General features: G+C 41.9%; 1 protein-coding gene across 6 annotated transcripts in view; it reads right to left on the bottom strand.

Moving 5' to 3' along the window:
* Positions 1-2,486: 2,486 nt before the first annotated feature.
* Positions 2,487-26,732, bottom strand: part of LOC105916145 (microtubule-associated serine/threonine-protein kinase 1) — a 116,540-nt gene continuing 92,294 nt past the window's right edge. For 4 of the 6 annotated variants that reach the window (XM_036136814.1, XM_021309496.2, XM_036136815.1 and 1 more), the window contains 12 exons: positions 20,290-20,455; positions 20,102-20,203; positions 19,013-19,135; positions 18,763-18,872; positions 14,937-15,100; positions 12,356-12,600; positions 11,990-12,247; positions 11,651-11,883; positions 11,079-11,201; positions 10,744-10,880; positions 8,062-8,252; positions 2,487-7,940 (listed from right to left, as the gene is read on the bottom strand). In XM_036136814.1, the coding sequence (XP_035992707.1) occupies positions 6,331-7,940; positions 8,062-8,252; positions 10,744-10,880; positions 11,079-11,201; positions 11,651-11,883; positions 11,990-12,247; positions 12,356-12,600; positions 14,937-15,100; positions 18,763-18,872; positions 19,013-19,135; positions 20,102-20,203; positions 20,290-20,455 (3,462 nt within the window). In that variant the 3' untranslated portion in view covers positions 2,487-6,330. The remainder of the gene's footprint in view (positions 7,941-8,061; positions 8,253-10,743; positions 10,881-11,078; positions 11,202-11,650; positions 11,884-11,989; positions 12,248-12,355; positions 12,601-14,936; positions 15,101-18,762; positions 18,873-19,012; positions 19,136-20,101; positions 20,204-20,289; positions 20,456-26,732) is intronic. The other 2 variants (XM_036136816.1, XM_036136817.1) reach the window with 1 other exon arrangement.

Here is a 26,732-nt window from a genome sequence, read left to right as displayed (position 1 = left end):
CTTTTTTAGTAGCAATTTAAGCAATAAAGCAACCCAGAGTTGTGCATATTTTGGAAGTGAACGGGAAATGATATATGATTGTAATCTTTTTTTCAATTATTATTATTATTTTTTTTTTACGAATGACAATCTGAAAATTGCTGTGTGCATTGGTATTCAACCCCCACGAGCCAATGCTTTTCACTGGAGTTATAGCTGCATGGCTTTAGGGGATGGCCTCTGCCAGGCTTATAAAACTAGACATTTTCCTCCGTTTTTCTTCTTTGCAAAAATTGCTCAAGATTAGTTACACTGGTACCATTTTACAATAAGGCTCCCTTTAGAGAGGCTTATAAATGGTTTGTAGATATAATATTAATAATCTGTAAACACTTTATAAATAATTAATTGTTTATTATTCCCTAATAAAGGGAGAGAAAGTGAATAAAACTGACCAATTTCTTGCCAGATAGTGAGCCATATCTATATTTGACTAAAACGTTTCAAATTCTATGTATTTTATCTAGGGTTGCTATACTAAATACATCAGTCTAAAGTACAGTCTTGTGAGCTCAATAAGCATTTGTAAACCTAATTCTGTACCATGCAATATTCTACTTTGTGTTATGGTGTACACTTTTCAATAAGATTCCCTCCAGGCATTTATAAATGTTTAGCAATCATTAATAAAGGGTGTCATGGTGTCAAGGTTCCCCTTGATAGATGTGAATGTTTAGAATGCAGTGATAAGTATAATATGACATGGTACAGAATTATTGAGGTTACAAGGTTGTACCTTAGACTAAAATAGTTAGTATAGCAACTCTTGATCAAATATAGAGCTGCTGTCCTAAGATGAAACAGTCATTTAAAATTCAAGGTCCAAAATTTTATAAGAAGAAACAACTTAGCCAAACATAGATTTGGCATGTTTAATATCATTCTTTTTGTCTCAAGTCTTCTGTCTCGAACACGTTTTCTTCCGTTTTAGCTCTATCAACCTACTAGGTCCCTGCAAAAGAGAAACACAATGCAGCGACCTCTTTTTTGTTGTGGTTTATTGTCACAAAACATGTGAAATCCATGACTTGTGGCACACGACTAATAACTTCCGTTCAACAATGGCCTTCTTCTCACCACTCTTCCACAAATGCCTGTTTTCTAGAGTTCACAAGTTGTTCTCTCAACAGATTCTTCCACATAAGCTGTGGATCTCAGCTTTTTTTTACAAAGTTATTATGGGCTTTTTTAATCTGTCCTGTCTGGCAGTGTAGCACTAAGAATTGCATTATTAGTGTCAAAGAGAACCCAAGAGATTTACTTTCACAAGTGGAGGATTACTACTTCCGCTGAAGCACTCTCCGTTGATACGCATGCAAAAAACTTTATTGGACATTATTTTGGGATTATTTCAAATTCAATGGACATAAAAATGGAGAGGGAAGAGAGAAATGTGAGGCAAAATGTTAAAAGTGTGAAAATGTGACAGTAACTTGGCAATGTGGGCAGTTATCAGGTCCTGCTGGAAAACAAAATCATTATCTCCATAACGATTGTCAGCAGGAAGCTGATCAGGAATTCCTGGCTGAGAGTTGCATTGACTTTGGACATGATGAAACACAGTGGAACCCACCATCAGATGAAATGACACCCAGAGTTATCCCTGCCTGTGGAAACTTCACACAATGTCTCTCGCCAGTCTTTCTAAAGATTTTAGGTTAGAATTTAACCTTGAATTTTAAATGTTTCATCTACGTACAGACCTTTCATAATGTATTTCCTTCTGAAAACAGAACTTCCGTCCACTGAGCAACAGACCTCCGACCTTTTTCTTTTTAGTCCTATTTCTTGTTCACAAGTGGCCTGACTCAAAGAATGTGACAGTTTTAGCACGTGTCCTGGATATGTCTGTGTGACACTTAAATCTCTGATGTCAGCCTCACTACATGCCTTGTGAAGCAATCCCCCCCCCATGTCTTAAACTGTCTGTGCCTCACAGTCCTCTCTGCCATATGTTTTTCTTCCACTCATCCATCCAATAATATGCTCAGATGGCTCTGTGCAAACCAGCTTCAGCCACGGTCTTTGATGGCTTGCTCTTCTCGATGAGGGTGTTGCTAACTGATAGACAGCTGTCAAGTCAGCAGTCTTCCCCATGATTGTGTATGCCCCAACAGGGCCATAAAATGTCTTTACAAAAAATCTTTTTAAATCCATATTACTTATATCATGTTCTGAAAGGTTCGTTTTTGTGTTTCATCATCTATAAACCACAATAATCTAAATTAACGGAAATAAAAGCTTAAAGTACGTGTGTGAAGTATTTATGAGTGATCCCTCTTTTGAAGTGAATTACTAAAATGCCAATTACCAATATTGAAATCACTGACATGTTCCTGTAAATGGTGCTACAAGTCCTAATTACCAGTGGATGCAGGCGCAGAGAAGTTAGCTAATCAGAAGACTGATAAATGATCTACAATAGAAGAGCTGCAGTCACAACAGAGGAAGGTTTCAGAACAAATCTCTTCACTTTATTCCACATACTGCACTTCAGCTGTCTGCATCTATCACAAACAAAAAAAGACCCCAGTGGAACAACTAAATACACTGAGTGAACAGAGAGGAGTGGAATGTTTATACTGGGATTACTGGGATCATTTATACCATCTACTGTATATTTGTTAGCATCCAGTAACGTTTGAGCAGTTCCAAAAACAAAGACATCCTTCCCACAAATAAAGTGCTTGGATGATATTCTCTCCAAAAAGAAACGAAAAGTAATTTTGTTGACACCACTGTTTGGGGTAATGCCTGGATACTAAAAAAAAAACTTGATTCTTTATCAGATTAGTTAAAGATGACGTTCCCATTGTTATATTAAGATATACGTAGCAGTACTTCCTGTCAGAGTTATTCATACATTATATTCAAAAATAGAGTCCAAATAAAAAATTAACAGTCACAAGAAGAACAGCAGGGGGAAAAAAAACACTGTTTTGTTCCACGTGTTCAGTTAATAGTTACTTTAAGTCTTTGTTCAGAAACATGAATGCATATTTAGGACAACAATGGTTTGTAGCGTCAATCCTGCAACAAATCAGCCTTGTTAAAATGTTCAACAGTCATCACTGGAAACCAGAAGATGGCAGTAGAGTACTGCATGGATGTAGGAAAATCCCTCAGAGCATCTATTACATAGGGTATGCTACAAGAGCTGATACCACTGCATGAAACAGAAAGCAGGTTTACACTTTACTGTAGCGTCCTGCAGACTTAATCTCACCTCGGACAACATAGGAGTCTAATTCAGTAAAATCAGAATTATAGTTAAAGAACACATTTAAACATAGTATTTCAGCTTTTAAACTTCACCTTGCTGTCAAATTGATTTACCGCTTTTGGCTGATTTTATGTTTTTTTTTTTTGTTTGCATAAGTTAACTTGAGCTAATCAAAATATATCAAAGACAAATTGCATAAGTTACTTAGTGTCTAACTCCGTTGTTTTACAATGGACGGATAGGCTAGGATGCTTGCGTATAAGGAGACTATGATAACAAATGCAGTGTGTTGCAGAACTATTTATACCCTATGAAGTTTTGCACATTTTAATGTTACATTTGCAAACTGCAGTGCATTTTATTGGGGATTTATGTGCTAGACCAACACAAAATGCCTTATAATTTTGAATTTGAAGGAGAATGATACATGAAAACTTTCACAAATAATCTTAAAAAAATGTATGCTGTGCATTTCTTTTCAGGTGCCACCAAGGCAGTTCCTAGGTCAGCACAACCAGATGCCTCAAAGAGTCAAAAGGGAACAATCGTGAACAAACAGCATTACATGGACCAAGAAACACAGCAGATAGCTAGGAGATAAAGCTATGCTGAGTTTTATGCAGAATTAGGTTATAAAACAACATTCCAGAGTGTGAACATCAATGGAAAGAGTATGGGATGGGAGAACTGCAAATCTACTAAACCAAATCAAACCAAACTAAATTTACTAAACAAGAGAATTATTACAGAGAAGAAGCCAGCAGGGAATAAGCTGGGCTCTGGAGGGAATCTTTCTCTCTTTGGCCCAGGGGCGGGCTTTTGCAAGCTCCGGTCTACTTTGATGCCAGAGGCAGTCTTAATTAACTAAAGGCAATCACACAATAAGGATAGAAATATCCTTTTTGTAGAGTAAAGCTCCTCTGTCACATCCCTTTTCTTTGTATGGCATGACTGAAATGCCAAGACAGGAAACGTGAAGACAAAAGAAAAAGAAGAAGAAGCCAACTGGTCTACGGTAACCTTGGAGAGAGTGCAGAGATCCACAGCTAAGGTGGGAGAATCTGTGGACAACACAGTTTTTATTACTGTACTTAACAACCCTGGCAAAAAGCTATAAGTCCTAGTTAAATTTGCCACAAGTCACATCAGGACGTGAAATACAGTGCTCCGGTCATATGAGACCAAAATGGCTGTTTCTGCAGGACGCGCTTCACGCTTTTTTCCCAAGTCAAGGGACAACAGCCATTTTACCAGAGAAACACTTGAATGTGCTTGTTTTTGTTCTACAGCCACAGCTGTAATGGAACGCTTAATATCAAAGCACATTCATTTTGTCAGGATTGTCTAACCAACGTCCAGACGTAAAACCAACTGGGAGTCAGTTGCAACAGTGGAAAACTGATGTTCACACGCTCCCCACCCAGTCTGTCAGAGTTAGAGACGTTTTGTTTTCGTTCTCTAGGTGTGCAAAGCTGGGCGTCAAGACTTGCTGATGTAAGCTGAGCAGAAATGCACGCCACACTTTTCAGATTTAAAAGATTTGAAAAACCATGTAATAAATATGCACTGCTTTGTGTTGGTCTATCGCATACAACCACCCCACCCCCACAGAAAATACAGAGGTTTGTTGTGACACAAGAAAACGTGTAAAATGTTCTACGGGTATGAATAACGATGCCAGTCACTGTACGACACATTTTGTGTCCTGTGAAAGACCATCTGAGCTTTGACCAGACAAACTTTTTTCAAAATTGGTTCGTTACTATGTACTATTTCAGGTTCATCTGCTTTACCCACACAGCCATTCAACAAATGATTTTATGCTACATGAGCAACTGCCTGGCTGAAAACCCTTCACTTTTTCTATGTGCTTATGACATATATGTATTCTACACTGTTCCATGCTTCTACAGTAAAATCAGCCTGCATCGTGTGAGTGTGATAAGCCAATTAGAGGATTTCAAACCCGCTGGTGTCCAACTGTCCCTGGATCCTAGCTACAGAATTCCCGGCTGCTTTCTGTCTTGTTGCCTTCATGGCTATGATGCCTCTCAGAAAACACACCCACGTTTAAACTTCCCAAAATCACAATTAGAAGCCCACTTGTTTCACAGATCACAACAGGAGTATGGATTAAAAAAAAAAAAAATCAGCTGCAGACAGAGCCGTCTCCCGGGGCAATGCGAGTATTTCTGAGCGTTTGTGCTTTGTGCGCGTGGTTGCGCTGGGAGGCAGAGGGAGAAGAAAGGCTGGCGTGGCCTTCCTGCGAGGACGAGATAAGCACCGAGCCCGAGTTCAGTCGTTCCCTTTCTCCTCCGCGGCCTTCAGGAATCACAAGTACCGATGGAGAGGATGGACACGCAGTCGCAGACGATCCTCTGTGAGACAGACGGGGAGTCAGACGGGTCCTGATGGTGACATCCACTGACAGGGTCGCCGCGGCTTCGTCTGACCGTCCAGAGGAAGTAAACTGCTGGATGATGAGTAAAACATGCCTAACCACGTTGCTGCTTTTACACAGAAGCCAAACCGATGCCATGTGTAATATGTGCTGCTTAAAGCAAACGTTACACCTGGACTGATTCACTCTCCCATTTTCAACAGCGGTTAAAAAAAAAGACAAGTTTGGTCTGGTTGAAAACAGAAAAAAAGAGTTAGAGAATTTGGTATTCACAGTATTCAGCATGTTTTGATCAGTAAAGCACTTTTTGACCCTCTTGTACCTATTATGCACATACAGTACATAGAACATAACATGCATTCACGTTGACCCACACATATATATCTGATAAAGTGTTTCACTTTACACGACTATGTGTCTTCATAAATTATGCATCATAGAAAACCAACATTTAATGCACCTTTACAGTTATTTTTTTTCCACTGCTTTTAAGCTAGATTTATTTAAGGATTTAATTAATAAATAAGACTTTGTATACTATGAAACTGGAATGTACATCTTTAAGTGCCTGTCTTGTGGGTTTTTGTCCCTCCAAACAAAAACACACTTTTTTTTTTTTTTTTTTTTTACTATTTTCAACTAAAGTCTGATTCAAAGATTGAGGCGGTCAAATTTTTGGCAGGTTTCCAGGTGTTGCTGCTTTGTCCAGCGGAGAACTGCCAGGACTTTGAGTCACCACCGCAGCGCCCAGAGCCCCTCGAGCTCCTGCAGGAGGCTCAGACTTCCCAGCGGCACCTCCCTGCTTCTCCTCTGATGCCTTGTTCTGCTGCTCTTTGTTCTTAGTCCCCTCGGTGGAGCCTAGCTTGATCGGTCCGAGGACGTTTTTGGCCACGGTGGTGAGCTGGCTGACGAAGCTCGTCTTGTCCCCAGGCGAAACGGGCCGCGACTTACACAGCGACGGTCCGCAGAGGGAGGGCGTGACGGCGGTCGGAGAGGGGGAAGGGGAGGGGGAATGCTCTTCCACCACTTCCAGGCGACATTTGTCCTCCCAGTCAAGAGTTCCCCTGTAACAATTAACAGGGCCCAGCCCTTGCCTCACTTTACCCAGGGAGAGCGGCTGCCCATGGGAGGGAACCACAGGAGCCAGGACCCTAGCTGGGAGTTTGGGGCTTTTGGAGCCGAGCTCAGCAGTTCTTGAATCGTTGCTGTCGGGTTTCCGCTGGCTGTTTCCCATACCTGATGACTTAAAAGTCTTATTAATGTTTAGGGACGCTCCTGTCACGGCCATGCTGATACCACTGGATTTATCCGGAGTGGACGAGGTCTTGTTGAAGGCAGCAGTTGTTAGACAAGGCCTAGTTTTGTTATCCCCCTCTTGCTTTGGCTCAGGTTTTCCTCCTTGATGCTTGAGTTGGAGGTCTTTACTGTTCCTAACCTCTAGTTGAGCAGCGGGTATGCCTCCAGCTTTGCCAGGAGAACCAAGGGTTGAGACTTTCCTGGCTTCTTCGCTTTGCTTGGATGTGATGTTAGTATCACTTGCAGAAGATTTTCTTGCCAAGGATGACTGTGATCCTGTCCCGCCTGCTTGGTTTGCCCCTGCCTCTCTGTCTTTCTCCCTGTCCCTTCCCCTTTCTCTCTCTTCCCTCTCCCTTCCAGCCAGCAGGGTCTCTCTGCTCAGTGGTGACTCCTGTCTCCCGAGTCTCCTCACAGGCTTCAGCACCCCAGTCTCCGGGGCGGCGGGGGACGCAGGCGGCGCCGGGACATTGGGAGGCAGATTCTCTCCTTCCGTCTCCAGCAGGCTCTGGAGCCCGAGCTCACAGAGGAAGGCGTCTTTGCGGTACTCGGAGTGCTGCACCTCTAGGCTGTGCTTCCTCAGCGGACCTCCGAGCCCCCCTGTGGAACTGGACTGGGTGAGAGGTGAGCCAAGCTTCTCTGCTGATTGGACCCGCTTGAGGAGAGGTGACCGCGGGGGCTCGGCGCTCTTCGGCCTGGGGCGGACCACGGGTGGCGAGGAGTGGAGCTTGGCAGAGAAGGACTGCGTGGTGTTGGAACTCCCTATCGTGTGGCCTGGCATTGCAGGGGGGGAAGACTGAGTGGGAGAGGGGGTGTGCGCCAGAGGGGACAGCGGGATGTTTCCAGCAGATTTACAGCGGGCCGAGCGATACTGCCGGTGAAGTTTTGGGGAGAGGCCGTGCAAGGAGCTGGGCCTCATGTGCTGCGAGGGAGAGGGTGAGTTCGGAGTGCTGGAGGCGGGAGAGCTGCTCTGGGAAGAAGCACCTGAGGAGTTCGGCAAAGACACGGGAAGATTTGAGAAATTACCAGAGGAAAACGTTTACAGTTGCAACGTGAAAGCTGAGCTCACTACCGCCGGATAACCCAAGGAAACGTTGCGACATACCGAGGTAGGAGGGCTCAGCGGTTGAGCGGTGGCCCTGAGTCGGGGACCTGGCAGACAGACTGTGAGTCGGCGAGCCAGGAAGACTCTCACTGGAGGATAGCGAGCGGTTCAAAGAGGACAGACTGCGGCTGGTGTGGAGAAGGTTGGACTGCTTTGTGATTTTACGGAACAAGGAGCTGCGCTTCTTACTGCTGGATGGACAGAGGACAGAAAGACAGTGCACACAATAAATGGGTTGGACCTGAATTAGTATATACTCATGCCATATAAACAAAAGATCTATACACATTTCAAGGAGATCAGAGGCGAAAATGACTCCAGACTAATCAAACCCAATATCTTGAGATTTCACATGTTGTTGTAGTTTATTTCCAGTATCATGCAGCGGAAAAGTAAAGAACAAACAAAAAAATGATTCCTTGGGAGATCATTAAAACCCACACAACAGAAATACACAAGAGCTACATTTGATCTGCTTTCAAATCATACGGCCAAATCAAGGAGGGTGGGTTTTGTCATGACTTGGGTTTTGCTTTTTGGACTGTCTGAACTTTACATTCTCACTCCACGCTCCTTAGTCGCCTCCCAGCCATCACTCACTTTAATTAGCTCCACCTGCTGCTGCCACTAATCAGACTCACCTGGACCACCTGTCACTCTCCCTATCTATACCTGCCTCATTCAAACTCCCAGCGCCAGAATGTCTCGTCTTGTCTCAATGCCTGCATGTGGTTTTTCCCCAGTGTTTTGTCTCCTTGCTTAACTGGTGCTTGTGTGCACTGCCCGGTCCAGGTCAATCCTGAGGATTCTGTGTCTCACTTTGCCCACACTGGGAACACATCACCTGCACCTGATCAAGTCTGTCCCTGCCAGCAGCATTCTGGTCAAGTCTGGTTCTGCCTGCATCACCTGGTCAAACTCCATCTGTTGGTTCCTGCCCTGGTCAGCCATTCCTGCCTGCCTGTCTTCCCTGTCATCTTCTTCCTTTTTAAATAAACATTTTAAAAGCAACCTCTGTGTCTGGTTAGCTTATCGGGTTCCCAGCGCACACATCATCATTACAGATTTGGCTACTAACCTGCCTGTTCCTCACAGTTGTTCAAGAGAGTCTGTTTCCTTATTCCCAACAGAACGATTATTTTATAAACCTTTTGAAATGGTCCCTGCTTTCAGTTGAATTTTCGGGTCCTTAGTCTTTGGCATTACACATACAGCAGCTCCACAGATGCACCAAAGCTTGCTATACCCACAGAACATGTGACTCCCGCTGGCTGTCACCACTGAGTGGAAGTTATATACAACTATAATTTGGTCAGATGATATCTAATGGTTAAGGTTTGATTTATTCCAGATCGGTTTGGCTAAGATTCCAGTTAGGATACTAGAATGGAAAAATCCTTTATTGTCCCACTGGGGGTAAATTCTGGTGTGTCAGCAGCAAGTAGGCTGTTCACAAAGATAAAATAAAATACAGTACATTTTATTAAAATGGCCAAGTCTCATTAAATGAAATGTGCAACTGAGCAGGGTGACCTGAAATTTGACAAAATTTACATGTAATTATGGTGCATAAAAAACCAGCTACAGACTATCTACAAAAAAACCTGTGCAATTATTAGCAGGTATATAAATAACTTATTGAGCTTGCTGGGAGCAGTGATGGTTATAAACAGTGATGGTTATGCTTCAAAATGGGATTTTAACTTTAATGTCTTATAGGAAGAGTCTACAATTTTTTTGGAAGTTTCCCCAGGTCAGTTTTTAAATAACTACCTGCTCTTCTGCTCCTCAGGGGGATCGCGTGAAAAAAATCTCCCAAATCCACTGTTTTTATTTCCTTCTACTGTCTCCTTCCTCTTCTTCCCATAAACATGAACACGGTTTGCTTCCTGCAACTCTCAGCCATTTTTTCAAAGTATACAGTGAGAGCAATGGAGCTACAATGAACGGCTAACACCGAATCTAACAGGATACATAAAGACTAGAAGTCCACATTCACAGCCAGCAAGTGGAAACTAACAAGGAAGATGCACGCCCTCTGGGCTACACGTCACATTCAACAGGCTGCCTGCTCGTTTGTCTTCGGGTAACACCCCACATGATAGGACAATCCAACATGTCGAATATCCCCGATTTGAGGTCGGAGTAGTCCCGACGTCCTTCAGAGTGGACCAGATCACTCTTAACACAGCACACACGGCAGGGATATCTCTTAAGTGTATCTTAAGTGCCATCCCGATAATCGTACATGTCTGAAGGGAAAGATTGGGGCAAAAATCAGGCTAATTATCCTGCCGTGTGAACCCAGCATTAAATCCCATTGCTCTGATGCTTGAAATTTTAAAAAAGTCATTAAAGATCCTGTTTCTGCAACAATGAAGGAGTAAGCATACTAGATGACATTAGTTAACTTAAATATTAGCAGTTTACTTATAGCCCTATTAATGTGACAAGTTGACTGAGTTCCCTATCAAGATGTTTTTCCACACCCTGCAGCAGCTTCATCTACAAAGGGCACTAACGGATGCAGGGAAACGTCCGGCTACAGATGGCTCACTGGATTCAACATGGTGAAGCAGCTCACGCTCTAAATTACTCCACTGTTCAGAGGTAAAGGAATTACTGGCTTAGTATCGGTATCAAGTTCATAAATTTTAGCATGATGACAACCCTAGCTCCTACCTGTCCTGGCTTTCCTTCCCAGTGGTCCGCTTGTTTCTTCGAGCCATCTTACACTTGTAGCTGGCTTTACGGGCTGGGCCCACTTTAATGGAGGTGTTCTCAAAAGGGGTGGTTGTCACTGTCACCTTGTTCCCACTCTGCACAGAACAATAGGCTGGGTTATGCAGTGAAAGCTCCCAATTACTGAAATACTGACCTGTTGACACCACGTTTCATCAAAGCCACAAACAAGTTGTTCAAGTTTTAGCACCAACAACATTTTGCTGAGATTAAATGTCATTTTTTTAAGCAAAAACAATCCATAACTGAGACGAAATGTAACTGCTGATGCTAACCTTGAGGATGAGTTCTACCACCTCAGTGTGGACCAAACCATGGACGGGTTCACCATTGACATGAGTTATTAGGTCGCCTGCGCACAGACCAGCTTCCTGAGCCGGCCCTCCGTCCTCCACATGCTGCCGATACACACAAAAAGTACAAGTTTGCATTAAGGTAAACAAAATCTGGCCAGGATAGATTCACATTTGCATAAACTTCACAGCATCATCTAGTCTTTACGACATTTTTAGATGGGACAGATGGTATATATCTACATGGCATGTTGCCTTAATATGGGTAACATTAATTGGACCCCATAGTTATGCAACTACACCAGGGGTGCCAACACATATGCCTGGATTTCATTAAATATCTGGTTCAAAGATGGGACAGTTTTGCTCAGTGCTTAACCTTAGTTTTATTTTTTTTCACTCTTCAGTCTCTGTTGGACCAGACTATCAACTTCAGTTTGCACATTCAACAATCAAAGAGAAAATACTCTAAAACATTTTGAGCTAATAAAGGTTTAGCTTCAATAGAGTAAGTGGCACAAAGGAAACGGCCACAAAGTTAGGACTTTTCTTACCCAAACCATGTGATGGACGCTGTAAATGTCACTGTCTCCAATGTAGACCCTGATAGCCCTTAAGGTAAAGCCGTACTTCTTCCCAGAGCGATGGATTGTGATAGGCGAGCGCAGAACACTGACTGCAGGAAAGAAATCTCTGCTGGGTGAGGAGTCCCGCGATGATGGGTTGGAGGAGAAAGAGTGGGGCGACATGGGGCTGGCCAGTGGAGAGAAGCCACCGTGTTGATCGACTGGAGGCACGGGGAAGGAAAGGTCAAAGAAATATATAGTGCAGTACACTGGCATACATCAGTATGTTATAAAAGTAGCAGTGTTTGAGGACCTTCAGCCTCCCACCTGATGGGATGATAACAGACAGGGCTGTGGCAGACGCTGACTTGATGACCTTGTTTCCTTGTCTGGAGTTCCGTTTTTCTCCATCACCAGATAAATGGTGGTGGCGTGCCCGGCGGAGGACCAGGTCGTTGGTGGCTCTGGGCCCCAGGGGGTCATACAAAGGGGTGATCACATCCCGACTGGGTGTGGCAGGACCGGAGGATAATGTCATGACGGCAGAGCTTACACCACTGCTCTCTCCAAGTCTGGATGATTTATCTGCAAGAAGTCCAAATTGTATGAAGATTACAGGGTTATTTCAGCCAAGATTAGAAATAGCCCCACTAGTTCTTTTATCCACATGCTTTCTAAAATTTGCCAACCAACCTGCTCCATTGAGCTCCTTCACAATGGGCCTGTGCTCCAGGAGACTTGCTGAAGGAACAGTAGTCCCGTCCAGTGAGGTTCCTCTGAACTTCATTAGGTTCTGGCGGGTCATGGAATCTGACTCCCCTTCGAACGGTGAGGCAAAACGATTGGTTTCCATCAAAGCTGAGAAGCGTCGCCTGGCACCAAGAGGAGGGCTCGCATCTCCTTCCATGTACAGAGACTCCGAACAAGAAAGCCGCTTCCTGCGCAACCCAAAGTGGTGGTAGGCGTATAATGGTTAATACAGATCTGTTTGTTTCAGTACGAGAACATTTGCTAATATGTTTTAGACTGTAGCTGTAAGGCTATTAATATAAATACATGAATATGTATACTCAATAGAAAAAAATGCTTGTAAATAACTCACTGTAAACAGTAGCAATGTATCAAGTGAGCAGCAATTAAGCTTTATCTGCCTTGATGTGTTATTGACCGGTTGGAAGCTAAAAATGTTTATGTCAGTGAATGTTCCACACCTAGTCAAGTCAAGTTTAATTGTATAGCACATTTCAGCAGCAAGGCAGTTCAAAGTGCTTTACATCATGAAACCATGGAAACATCAAAAACATCAAAAGGTCACCGCTTGTGATTCCAGTAACAAACATTAGTTGTATCAGGTGAAAACATCAATACACATCAAATATGTTGGTCAGTGTTCCAGTTATTATGGGTCTAAGGCAACTCTACACCGGTGGGATTCAGTCTTGATTTAAAGGAACTCAGTGTTTTGACTCTTTTGCAGTTTTCTGGAAGTTTGTTCCAGTTTTGTGGAGCATAGGAGCTAAATGCTGCTTGTCCTTGTTTGGATCTAAGAATGCAGAGTAGATCAGAACCAGAAGATCTGAGTGGTCTGGAGGGTGGATACAGCAACAGCAGGTCTTTAATGTATCATGGTGCTAAGCAGTTCAGTGATTTATAAAGTAACTAAGTATTTTAATGTCTATTCTCTGAGCTACAGGGAGCCAGTTTAGGACTTTAGAACTGGGGTGATGTTCTCTATCTTCCTGGTTTTAGTGAGAACACGAGCAGCAGCGTTCTGGATCAGCTGCAGTTGTTTGATTGATTTTTTGGGTAGACCTGTGAAGTCACCATTGCGATAATAATGCGACTCAAATGCATGGATGAGTTTCTCTAGATCTTGTTGAGACATCAGTTAAAAACATCAGTTCTTTAATCCTGGAAAGATTCTTCAGGCAAAAGAAGGCTGACTTTGTATCTGTCTTTGTGTCCTTGAAGGTTCAGGTCTGAGTCCATCACTACAGCCAGATTTCAGGCCTTATCACTAGTTTGTAGCTGTATTAGCTGAAGCTGCTTGCCGACTCTAGTTCATTCTTATTTAGGTCCAAAGATAATAACTTCAGTTTGGTTTCTGTTCAGCTGGAGAAAGTTTTGGCACATCCATGCATTGATATTGTAGCAACACCTCCACCCTCCTATGCTTTCTATTTTCACTTAAATAACTGTAGTTAGGAAGCGCTGATTCAATCAGTACAGGTGATTTGTTATTGTCATCCAACCATGTTTCAGTTAGAAACGTAACATCAATATTATGTTCAGTGATGAAGTCATGAACCAGAAGTCCTTTTTGCTGATAATGACCTTATATTTAACAGAGCCAGTCTTAGTGACTTGGTGGTAGACATTCTTCAGTTTGAGGTTGCTTTAGAAAATGGTTTATTCTAAGACTCAAATATAGGCCATTGGATTTAGTTTTGCTGGTTTCTGTTATTTTTCTTTAAGTGATCCGAGGAGGTATTCTCGTAATGTGAAAGGACCAGACACATTCTGGAGGAACATAGAGGCAACAGTAATGTCTGGTCCCCTGTTTCAGACTTCTGACATGCAGAGTGGAAGTGGTCCTGAGGAATCTGACCCAGGTGGTTCTATTGGAGTATAACATGAAGCAGCAGCTTAATGCATTCAATCAGGCTCCCTTCCTTTGCTAGGATCTATACATTTTAGATAAAATTAACTAGTTTCAATGAATGAGAACTACTTCATGTTGGACGTATGAACTTAGTTCAGAATGTTGAGGTTGTGAACTATGCACAAGAGTGAACGTATTTTACTCGGGTGAACCAAACCTTGGTTTTTCTTTCTAAGGGTAAAAAGGCACAACTCTACAGGAAATACACACAGTGACTCATGTCTACAGTTAGTAATGCTAACTGCTCTATTTGTGCTAATCTATAAAGTAGGATTCCTGGTGATGCAGAGAGAGACAGCTCGGGAATCTGACGCAGTATTTGAGAAATATATGTTTTTATTTTACTATAAACGTTTTATTGTTAAGACAATTACATTTCCAGTGTGAGAAGAGAGCAGAAACAAAGTGTGTTGAATCTAGTATTGGTTCCTTAAGATAAATAGGACTTGGCTAAAGTTGGTATTAGCAGATAAGAGCTTTTCAGAAGTGGAAATCCACAGTTTATCTGGTACCACAATAGTAAATAGCTACATGTTTTTTTTTTTTTAAGTATTACGATACATTTGGAAAAAGACCTTTGGAGTCCCTCTTGCGAGGCTAACAGCAACTCACATCTCAGGTGATCCAGTCCTCCAGCTCTTTTCCCTCATGCCAAAGCTTCCCAGGCTCTCTCTTTTTGTCACCTTGTCCTCCCGTGGGCTCCTGTGCTCCCGACGGGACACAGAGGTCGTAGCTTTCTGCTCCAGCTGGGAGAGATGCTCCATGCTGCTGTACACCTGCCGGAAGACAAATGGCTCATGGATCCTATGGTCGGGTATCTTAAGTTAATAAGGCCACCGCTGAGTGGTTACAAAGATCAACGCAGGGTTTCTGTGCAGCGATTATATCACCCATCAGCCTATATAAATGTTGCAGGAAAATGCGCCCGCATTTTAAACAGAACCATTGTGCCCTTATGTTGCATTGTGATTAAAGGAACTGTACCCGATTCTGCACAAATTCGAATGGTGATTGAGAACAGTTTAGTTTGAACTATAAGCCCCGCCCCCAACTGTTTTTTTTTTTTTTTTTCAAGCGAGACACCCTCCTGCTCCTCTCAGTCAACATGCACGAGACTAAACACACCCCATAAGCTTGTGCACAATCCTCCGGAAGAAACAAGGCTTCATCAAGGGACTTTTCTTCACTGTTTGACTTAAATGGCTACGTCTTAGATAAATTATATTTTCTTATCTGAATGGTCAACACCATGCTGTTCTGTTTACATATCTTGTCGTGCATGCATTGGAGGAGCTGCTGTTTAGCAATGGCTCCACCCCTCGTTGTGCCACTGGCAGATAAAAGTCGTCCCGGGTTATCCCCAGTTCGCTGGTCCTACTAAAAAAGCCTGGACTCCCTCGATCGCGCAATTAGTCAATTTCTATTATCAAATTACGTCCTTTAACTCATAATACATTGTGCAAAAAGCGTTTCTCTTAACCAGACAAAAATAAATTCAGGTATAATTCCTTTAATGTTTGAAGGTTTCAACAAGGAAGAAGAACACTTGCTTTTCCTTCATAATCTTTCAGAGACAGGTCTCAGTATAGGAGGATTTTGATCACATTGGTGTCTGACAAGTCAAAATATCTAAGAAAAATATTTTCCATCTTTATGATCTTTAATCAAAAGAAGCTGTAACAGTGAATTGCAAAAGTAATGAGATCCCTGACCCTTTTCGTATTTTGTCAAGGTACAACCACAAATGTTAATGTGTTTTATCAGGATTGGTTTTGAGCCTTTTATTCTGATACCTTGAAATAAATTCCAACTTGGCCCATATTGAACCCGTTTTGTGTAACAAAAAGTAACGCTACACATCACCCTGAATGCATCATTCCCTTTCGTGACAGATAAGATTCTACGGCTTCATGCTGTGTGAATGTTTTTTTAGCAGGTGCTTAGAGCTGGCTAAAGTTGATAGGAAGATGGAACAAGCTAAATACAGCAATACTGGGAAAAAAGGGTGTTAGAGGCTGCAAAAAACTTGAGACTGAGACAGAGGCTCACCTTCCAACACGGCAACAGTGACAAAATATAAGGTGACAAAATGTAAGGTGGAATGAATACTGTGAACTCTCAAATCTTTTCAAGGCATTTCTTTGTGTCTTCTTTCTTGTGTCCTTTGCTTCCAGTGCTTGCTGCACGCCTTGGGTTCTGATGATTACCTCTCCTTGTGTGCACTGACATCAGATCATTGATATGAGTTCTGCATGATTTCTTTCTGCCTGTTTTTTTCTCTGGCTTCCTGTCTTAGGACAACAACAAAACTGCTTATTTGTTCCTTTAACCAACCACCCTCCACCTGTCCCACCGCAGCTTGATCCTTTAATTAACACACTGAGACAGTTCCTGCACCGGGATTTGAGGTCGTTTAGAAAGCTTCAATAAAAAGTGATTTAAATAATGTCACTGACTGATGAACAGATGTAGCTATTTGGCTTTTTGCTGCATGCAGCTTGCAGCGAAAAGCCAAATACCCAAATTTCTGCCTTGGGTTTCACTGCCCTTGTCATCTGTTTGGCCAAGACTAGTGATTAGATGTTTATTTAGAATACACCAAGCAGTGCTTCTGTTTCCTTTGAAGCCAGGTTGTAAAGCTGATTACACTATGTAATTGTGGCGAGTAACTAGTGCACCAATTTTAACTTGGGGTTTAATCTTGCTCACATTTTTTATTTGTCATGGCTTGTAAGGCTCTCATTATGTGCAGAGAAACACTTTGTGGGGGAGGACAATGAGACGAGCTGCTGGAGTGCACCATGGAAACCAGTATTGGCTGAAGACCCAGCTGTCTTCTCAGAAGGAAAAACAACATTGTTAACAGTCTGATGCAGTACTTTGTCAAGCCATTCATTCCTCATTTGTCAAGTTCCAACCACAAACTTCACTGTATTTTATTGGATTTTATGTGAAGGAACATCACATAGTAGTGCACAGTTGTGAAAAGGATAAACAGTTTAACTATTTTTCCCCCAAACAGAAATATGAACAATTTGGCATGCATTTATATTTAGCCCTTCCTACTTTGATACCCCTGAATAAAATCCAGCATAACCAATTTCCCTCAGAAGACACCTTATAAGCCAATAGAGTCCGTCTGTGTAAATAAATCTCAGTATGAATCCAGCTGTTCTGTGAAGACCTCAGAGGTTTATTAGAGAACATTTAAGCTATTATTTGAAAACAGCATGACTGCAAAGCTACCAAGTTCAGGTGGAGGACCACGTTTTGATTTGTTGGCAGTTGAGCCCTACGCTTCCCAGTTTCAGATCATCTAATCTAACGCTGCTTTAACCTCCTCCATAACTCTATCCCTGGTCTGTCTGTAGTGCTCCTTGGTCTTGATGATGTCACAATCAATAGTACTTTGTATTTTGATAACTCTGGGTTTTGTCCTAGCATTCCATGTTTGCCTGTTTTTTTCTTCTATAGCTTGGTTTCTAAGTCACTTTTGGCTGCTATTCATTCTCATTTTTGGGTTGTGTTCTGGTTTGTAGTTTTTTTTCCTGGTCTCTGTGTTCCCTAGATTCATCTGTATTCATTTACTTTTCACTTTCCCTCAATCTGTCAGTCCTGCTTCCCTCACAGCTGACATTCATTCTCCTAATAAACTCACCTGTGAAGCTTTCCAGTAATCAATCTATTTAAGCACTTAGTTTCTCTTATGTCCTGCCAGGTTCTGACTCGGTTGCCTTTTTGCTGTTTCACTTACGGTTCTTAATTCATTTGAGCTTTTCCCTTTGTGCTTTTGATTCGTACGTTGGAACTTTCTGTTAGTTATTAAATACATCTCGCTTTTTGCATTCAGAGTGCCTCTTGTCTTGCCTCTTTTCACACTACAGAACATGCCCCATGCTGCTGTTTGCTCTCTTTTAAACCTCTGAGGCCTTTATTGCAATTATTGCACAGGATTTTATTTTGTAGTATTCAATTTAAAAAGGGCTCAATACAAATGCATTTCGCTAGCAAAACAATTGAAAAGCCATGTGTCATCTTCCTCCCATTCTACAATGATGTACTGCATCACATAAGACCTCAAAATACAATGTACTCTTTGGTTGTAACAGGACAAAATGTGAAAAGGCTAAAGGGGCATGAATACTTTGGCAGCATATTAAAAAGAAACTTTGTGGGCCTTTAAATAGAAACTGGAGACAAGTGAAAGGAGCATGTGTGGCTGTTAGAAAATCCACACAGACCTCATTAACACCAGGTATGAAACCAGGCCCAGCCTTCTGGAGCCTCTCGGTGCAGAGTCACTGAGATTTTTCCCCTTCTTCATCAACCCGTCATGTAGTCTCAAGTGCAAAGAAAGTAAAATGGGTCGACACAATGAGGGGGGGTGGAAGAATGGGTATATAGAAAAACAAAGGATAAGAATGACGAAGAATTATACCTTACTGAAGCGAGGAGAGCAAGAGGAGAACTGTCTAATCTCCACAGGCTCGTCGTCATTGGTGTCATCCTCATCGTACGTGTTGATGTGGTGGTAACGATCTGAGCGGGCTGGCAGACGGGAGATTGACAGAGAGAGGAGCTGTGATTTCAACATATTGAATGGTGTAGGAAAATAACGCAAATGCTCCCGTTAATGCAGTCACTGCTGTTAACAGGCGCATGAATCCAGACACACAAAGCACACGTACTATCAAAATAGCTGGTGTCTTCCTCAGACTCCAGGTGGGGGACAAACTCCGCTTTCTGTCTCAACAAACTGTTCCAGTCCAGCGCAGAAAAGAAAGAGTGGTGCTTGACCTCGAACGCGCCACCTGGTGGCAGAAAAAGAAACAACGTAATCAAAACTTTACTGTGGGGGATCTCGCGGGAAGATCAAGATCTGAGGAGTTTTCTGGCCTGGGCAGCGGCTCTGTACATACAGATTATTTCAGGATACATCCGTTATGTGCCTCTTTTATTGAGGCAATTTTACAATGATGTTATTCTTTTTTTCAACTTAACCTTTTTGAGACCAATTAAAAAGGCTCTTAGTTTAGTCGAGTGAAATTATACACAACGTAGGTCAACATGTGTGCCTGACAGCAGCATCTCAAAGACAGCTGTAGGCAATACTGTAGCACTGTTATAAAGGCAAGATGAACCACAATAACAAGGGCTGACAACTCTATATTTCTGCATAGTGTGACATTACAAGAATGAAAAATTTTAGGTCTGTTAAAGGGAGATATTAAAATAATTTTAGTTTTTAACCTTAAAATTGGTAGTAAAAGCCTACCTATGGTTCCCAGTCAAATTTTTCCTCCCTCTTTGAAAGCACTGATCTGTAAATTTAATATTTATTGTGTCATGTGGTTTTAAGATGACGATAGTACACTCTGTCAGAGTAGTGTATGTTGCTTGTGACAAAATAAAAAAGCATAACTTTATTTTAACATGAGTAAGATTTGTAACCACGGTTGTTAATTTTTATTTTTTTTCCAGAATTCCATACTTCTTCAAGCTCACCAATATCTTTAATGCGAACAACACATTTCCATGGCCTAGCCCCACCTCTCCTCTCTGAGCTGCTAAATCCTTACAAACCTAACCGCTGGCTCAGATCAGCTATCTGCTCTTCTAGGCTTTAAGCTCAGTGGGGGGGTCATGCTTTTACCGTACCAGATTTCGCAAATTAAAACAGGGGACATCTCTGATTTTGTTTTTGATCGTTGTTTTCAGTGTGGCCCTATTTAAAGGACAACGTTGATCTCAGTTATAGTAAATGCATGAAGCGGTACCTGTGCCCAGCCTTACAAGAGGGTTGGTTTGTAACAGAGCAGAGATGAGAGCCTGGGCGTCTGCAGGCAAAGCGTCATCACCATCTGGCCAAACTATGTCGTCTACAAAAAACACCAAACAGAGAGTAAACGTTGGAAATGTTAAGACGATAAATCACTAGTAATCCAAATGAAATAGGTTTTCTCACCAGTGATGACCTGTCCAAAGAGCTCCTCAGGAGTGTCTCCAAAGAAAGGCACACAGCCCACCAGGAACTCATAGAGGATAATGCCCATGGCCCACCAATCCACGGGCTTTCCATATCCTTGACGGAGAATCACCTCAGGGGCAATATACTCTGGGGTCCCGCAGACCTGTGAGGAGGGACGGATTGGTTTTGGAGGAGAACAACATGGTGAGAAAGATGAGCTATGCATTTTAATAATTTAAGCAACTGTTGTGGTTGTCATGAAAAGCGCTGGAATTCAGGTCAGTTCATCCGAACTTCAAACAAGCGCCTGTGAAGGCTGTGTTCGTTCAATGCTGCTGAAATCTCTGCCAGTGGGGAAATACTGAGCTTTGTTTGTTGTTAGAGGAGCATCAAAAGTCCCAGTTTGTATTTATGATGAGGTGACTCATGAGAGTCTAAAGTTTTGTTCGTTTTCATTTCACAGAAATCAGTCAATAAGCGGATATTTTGATTGGGTTTAATTCCACCTGACTCAGTCTGAGATCTGGATCAAGTCGTTTGTCCAATAATCAGCATTATTGATGTGGCAGGGTCTCCTGGATTCAGTGTTGATTTTAAAATTAGGTTATATTGTGTTATTTTTTTAACCACCTAACAGAGTTCTTCTCTTTGCTTTTCAGTCACAATTGAAAAATGAATCTCATTAAACAAATATTAATGGAAAATCATAGGTTTACTTTACTAGACAAATCCAGGCCTGATTATGAACTGACTTGTAGGATGAAGATATCCTATAAACAGAACCTGTCTGACTTTGTGAAGTAGGCTGAAAGATCTAAAAAAGCAGCACATCGTGCCCCAATCTAAAGAGATTCAACAAGGGAAGAGAACAGATTTATGAAAACTGATCCCTCTGGTAGTGCACCATAGTAAGAGCCATTATCCACTAATGAAGAAAACCTGGAACAGTGCTGAACCTGCCAATGAGTGGCAACAAAATTACTCCAAGAGTGCATTAAGCACTCATCCACAAGATGTCACAAAAACAACCCAGAACTAAATGCACTTTCCTCAGAAAAGTCTGTATTTAACTATTAGAAAGAGACATGGACAAGGTTTCCTCCATGAGAGAGACCCAAGGCCAAAATATCTGCTGACCAACCAAAGGGTTGCACTTGCACAATGCTCCTTTAATAAACAAAATTATGATTTCAAAACAGCTTTATGTTCTTACTCTTATCTTTCTCTGACACTCAGTTTAGTTTGACAATGGCAAAAAAGAAAAAACTGAAGAAATATGGTTTTCACAGCACAGTTCTTTGTTGGGATAGACATAAACCTCGGTGTCAAAAACCTTAGAGGGTCTCAAATAAAAATGTTAAAATGCCTTTATTCCCAGGTCACCCAGACCAATGAAATCATCAAAGTGTGTTGGCAAACAATTCTTCCTCAGGGAGTCAAACAGATAACAACAAACCACTGTTTTTATAAAAAAAAAGACTGTCAGTAGTCCCCCCCATCTTTAGTGAATTATTCTAAAATACAACTTCCCAGTTAAGCATCTAAGAGAACATTGTTACAAAAATAGCAGGAAATCCATCGATCTACAATTTTAGCTAAAACTGGAAAAAACGAATGCAACATACAGTACATAACAATACAATAGAGAGAGAGAGATTATGAAGAAATTTAATCCTATCAGAGGACGGGAAAGTCTGCAGCTGTCATTTACAAATAAAAAAGGCTTCCCATTGTTATTTTTTCTTATGGAAACAGCTCTAGCAATTCTAGCAGCGTTTAATAAAGCTGTATCAGTGTTCTGCAGATGTAAGCAGAATCTGGCCGTGGGGAAATTAAAATTACCTTCGGAAATAGAATTTTTAATGATGAAGCTTGTTCAAGTGAAACTTTATTATGAATAGAAAAAATAATTCTCCCATTTTAGCTGGGGTTTAGAAATGTCAGATCAGAGACCAACCAGAGTTGTAGATTTGAGGAATGTATGAAAAGAAACAATTCAGCTTTGAATTTTTAGTGATGAAGCTCGTTCCAGTGAAACAATGAAACAGAAGAAGTTGTTCTGGTTGTAGCTTTGGGAAGGTTGGACAACATTGCTTTGCAAGACTATACTTAGTTTATTTCTTATTATGAATAGAAACAATTAAGTCTTTCTGTATGTTTGTTAATGTATGAAAGAAGTCTAGTCAAGGATTTACTTAGCTTATTCCTTTTTTAATGTATTGTCTTTTCCTATGTCTGTAATGTTTTCTTCTTCATGTACAGCACTTTGAATTGTCTTGTTACTGGAAAGTGCTATATAATTAAACTTGCCTTGACCTGCCTCCAATCATTCCCAACTGGATTTTTCATCATTATATTTACTTCACTCTAAATTAGTGATCTTCACCATCACGATTCTAGCCCAATATAGAACCTTTGTGACGGAGCTTTAAATGGGCCGGTATTCACCAGTACATCGTACCGGCACTTCTAAATTTGACCCCTTAGTGTGTCGGGTCCTCTAACCGCATCCCCGCCCTTCACCGCCCTCTCCACAGTTTGCAGCTTGAAGTCAATTTGTTGATTTAAAAAAATGCCTCATAACAATCCGATTGCCTTGCCTTGCTTGCTGTCCGTACATTCCAGTGGATGTAGGTGGATGAAAAAGCTAAGCTAGCATTGGCATCCGCTTTGAGCTGTGCAGTGTAGCACCACACACACAACACTCCGCACTACATAACCCCTTCCCCCTTCACTGAAACTATTGCCAGGCGTTGACAGTTTTCTTAGGGAAACCTGTACCTGCATGGTGCTGTGATTTCAATATGGACCAAAATCTCTAAGGAATGTTTCTGACACCCATGGAATCTATGTTATGCAGAATTAAGTCAGATCTGAAGTCAAAACCCCGTCACTCCAACCTGATGTTAGCAATATGTACGTAATGCAGTGGGTGATGACTTGATACATTCCAGCAAGTTTCTATTTCTATAAACTGACTCATCAAAAAAAGCTTGTCTCCCAAAACGAGTTGAAGGCTTTTTTGGACCTGATAACAATGTGATAAAAAAGGGCCTATTACTGGATTTAAGGGGGTGCCATGGTGTCTTCTGATATTCAGTGAATTACTTGTAATGTGTTTACATGTTCATGGTTTCATTCTTATACCCGCACTGAGCACACTCTATTCATTAATGTGCAATTTGCAATCTGTTGCCGAGTACTAAGTGCATGCTCTTATGGGAGCATGTCAGTTTTGTACTTGTGCCTGCTGTCCTACAAAGACAGGCAATACTACTGACTCAGTAAGAGTATCCATTAAGAACTTAAAAAGCTAATTTGTGGTCTGTGCCTGCAACAAATGTGAGATGATTACTGGCAGACCAACAGACGCCTGTAGCATCCATGCAGAAGCCAGACTGACTGATTACAGTTTAATTTACAGCCTAAATAATAACTTTGATTGCAAAATTGATTTGTAACAGAGATGGAGAGCATTAATGATTCAGTAACTGCAACTAAACAGGAAGCATTGTGATGTAGCATGTTTTTAGAGCGTATTGGTTTTTGCAGGATGACTTGGCAGGACTGCATGAACAGCTGGAGGGGACAAAACCATATTTTACATTGCTGAGCAACCACCGGACATCTTGTTTTTTGTAAAGTCTGCATGATGTAGGCACATAAACACAGTAAACTTGACAGAAGGACACATGGTTCTGGGCGCTACTATGCTTTGTATAATGAGAACGCTTCCAAATTAAATGTTGTCTGGATAATGTGTCTTTAGAACTTGTTTTATTAAAAGGTAGCAACAATGTTTTAAAGGTACAATACATTAAAGGTGGCATAGCATCACCGTATAAACCACTTCATGTAGCTCATATTGCTGCATATGTAAACTCTCTAAAGAATTTCATAAAATAGTAAACTTGTTTTTTTGTCAGGTCAATTGTCCCTCCTCAGTAAAATTGTTGTTTGTAGTAATGATATGCAGCTCTACTAAGTTGCCTTCACTCTGATTGGCTACAACCATATTTGGAAAACCTGTGAAACGCGGTCGCCCCACACAACTTTCCCCCTCCAACCACACCTCCCTTCTTGGTGCAAAACTCCATTACAAATCAATATTATGTTTTTTTTGGCTTGTTGAAGTGGTTGTGTTGCAGGATGTCGGACAGGTGAGGCCAAGCTGACCAAAGGCTTTAACCTGGTGCCGTGATTTGACACAGTGAGACTGAAATAAACAGCCACACAGACCACGGCGGGGACCTCGCTGCAGCGGCACTTATGCAGCAGGGATCCAGTTCGTCACTGTGGTACCGCAGCGGAGAACTCGTTGCTGGTGCAGCTGCGATGCAGAGACGTTATGCAGCTGGCTGCCAGCTCTCCACCACGGTGACAGGAAGAGCATGCAGCTGGCAGCGGTTTAGCTTCAGTCAGTCAACCAGATTTTTCAGTTCAATTCTCTTGTCCTTCGGGAGTGAGTGAAACCTTCACGCAATTTTTCCCCACCCTTGGACAGATCAGCTCATTTTTAGTAACCATTGTGAAGTTGAATATGGGATATTTGTGCTCCAGAGCTTCAGCGATGTCTGCCTTCTGTTCGAGCCGATACAAGGGGACTGATTTGGGGCTGGTGCTCCTCCGCTTTCCTCCTCTCAAGAGGAGCAGTCCGACATGCTAGCTCAACTCACGGTTGGTGCATCCGCTGGGGGAGGAGGGGGTAAGGTTGTTTGCTTGATGGTGTGCTCTGATTGGAGAATATGAATTACATAGAAAGTCAACCTGTTTTCTGGTCTGATTGTTTTTGAGCAAAGCACCAAAGCTGACCACCCCTGAGTGTCATGTTCACAGCTACGGCTCTGATCCTGTTCCAGTTGTTGGCTGCTTTAGTCATTCTCGGCATTCTGGATTGTTCCAGGTAATCCTACTGATTGCATGCACCTGATGGAATAACCTGGTCGTTCAGTATATTCAGGTCGTCAGCTGACCTCATTCTTTGAACACATAGTATTGCTGAACCTAGACTTGACCATTTGCAGCAACCCCAGATCATAGCACTGCCCCACAGGCTTGTACAGGAGGCACTAGGCATGATGGGTGCATCACTTTACTGGCCTCTCTTCTTACCCTGATGCGCCCATCCCTCTGGAATAGGGTAAATCTCATAAGACCATATGACCTTCTTCTATTGCTCCCAAGTCCAATCTTTATGCTTCCTAGCACAAAAAGTAGTTTTGAAATGTTTTTAGGCAAGAATGTACACCTCAGCTCATCAAGGTTATGAGCCCATTTTGTATCTGTTTTTTAGACTTGTCAGGAGTGGCAGAGAGCTGCTAACAGGCCGGTCTCACCGGGGAGGCTGCAGTGGGAAACCCCGTTCCTGTAGCGTTTAGTCAGCCAGACCGTCTGTGATTTCCCACAGACTGGTTCTGTTCGTCATGGCTGAAAACTGAATATAAAACATTTAAGACCTAGTCCACACGTAGCAAGGTTTAAAAAATATAATATCTCCTGTACACCATCTTTAAAAATAATACCATACACACGGGAGGTTTTTTAGAAAAGTTTTCATCCACACCAACCTGCAGAAATACTCCACTGAGATTTTTTTTTAATACGCCAGACGCATAGTGGGCAGCGTATCGCAAAACAAAAACTTATGTCAGCCAATTAGAATCCTTAAATTATTGATGACTTCCTGTTAGGAAGGCATCATGGCACCGGGAGGTTCGATGTTGTGGACAGATAAAGAAGTTGAGCTTCTTTTAAACACCATATTAGAATATAAAGTCAATAAAACTCAAGACAATGTCGATTGGGAATTGTTTTTAACTCCACCGTATGGCGAAGTGTATAAACAATGGTCGCACGTGCGATGCAGCACAACAATATTCGTCACAGACCGTGATGCGCCAGACATTAATATCCATCTTTTCATGTACACATGCAGGATAAAAACCGGATAAAAATCTCCATTTTGGCAGGAGTTTTTAGGATAATTCGTTTTCAGGGATGTATAACACCGTTTATGCGGCTGAAAGGCATAACCACATAAAAATGTCTCTTTTTTTCCCCCAGATATCCTGCTACGTGTGGACTAGGCCTAGGTTTGTGGGGAATATCTGCAAGTACCAGATATCAAATGTGAAAATCTTAGTGGGATGTTTTCGGCATTTTAAGTTAATTATAAACTTTTTTCAGAACAGTTAGACTGTAAGACTGATATTTTAGGACTAATGATCAAGCAGAGACTTTTTATTTTCCTTGTACACAGAAAACACACAATTCCCTAAGACTGACTTTTCATGTAAACCTAAGTTGGTGGACTGTGAACTCTTTTACTATTTACAAACCATGAACCATGTTTGAAGAAAAAAAAAGTATAAGACTCTTCAGCTTTCTAGATACAGACACGTGCACTTTAATCACCTAAATCAGAACCATGGATTTAGTGA

Source organism: Fundulus heteroclitus, chromosome 5 (assembly GCF_011125445.2).
Source record: "Fundulus heteroclitus isolate FHET01 chromosome 5, MU-UCD_Fhet_4.1, whole genome shotgun sequence".
In the NCBI taxonomy this organism is placed as follows: Eukaryota; Metazoa; Chordata; class Actinopteri; order Cyprinodontiformes; family Fundulidae; genus Fundulus; species Fundulus heteroclitus.
Note: the sequence above shows the minus strand (reverse complement) of the source record. Positions and strands in the feature narration are given on the sequence as shown.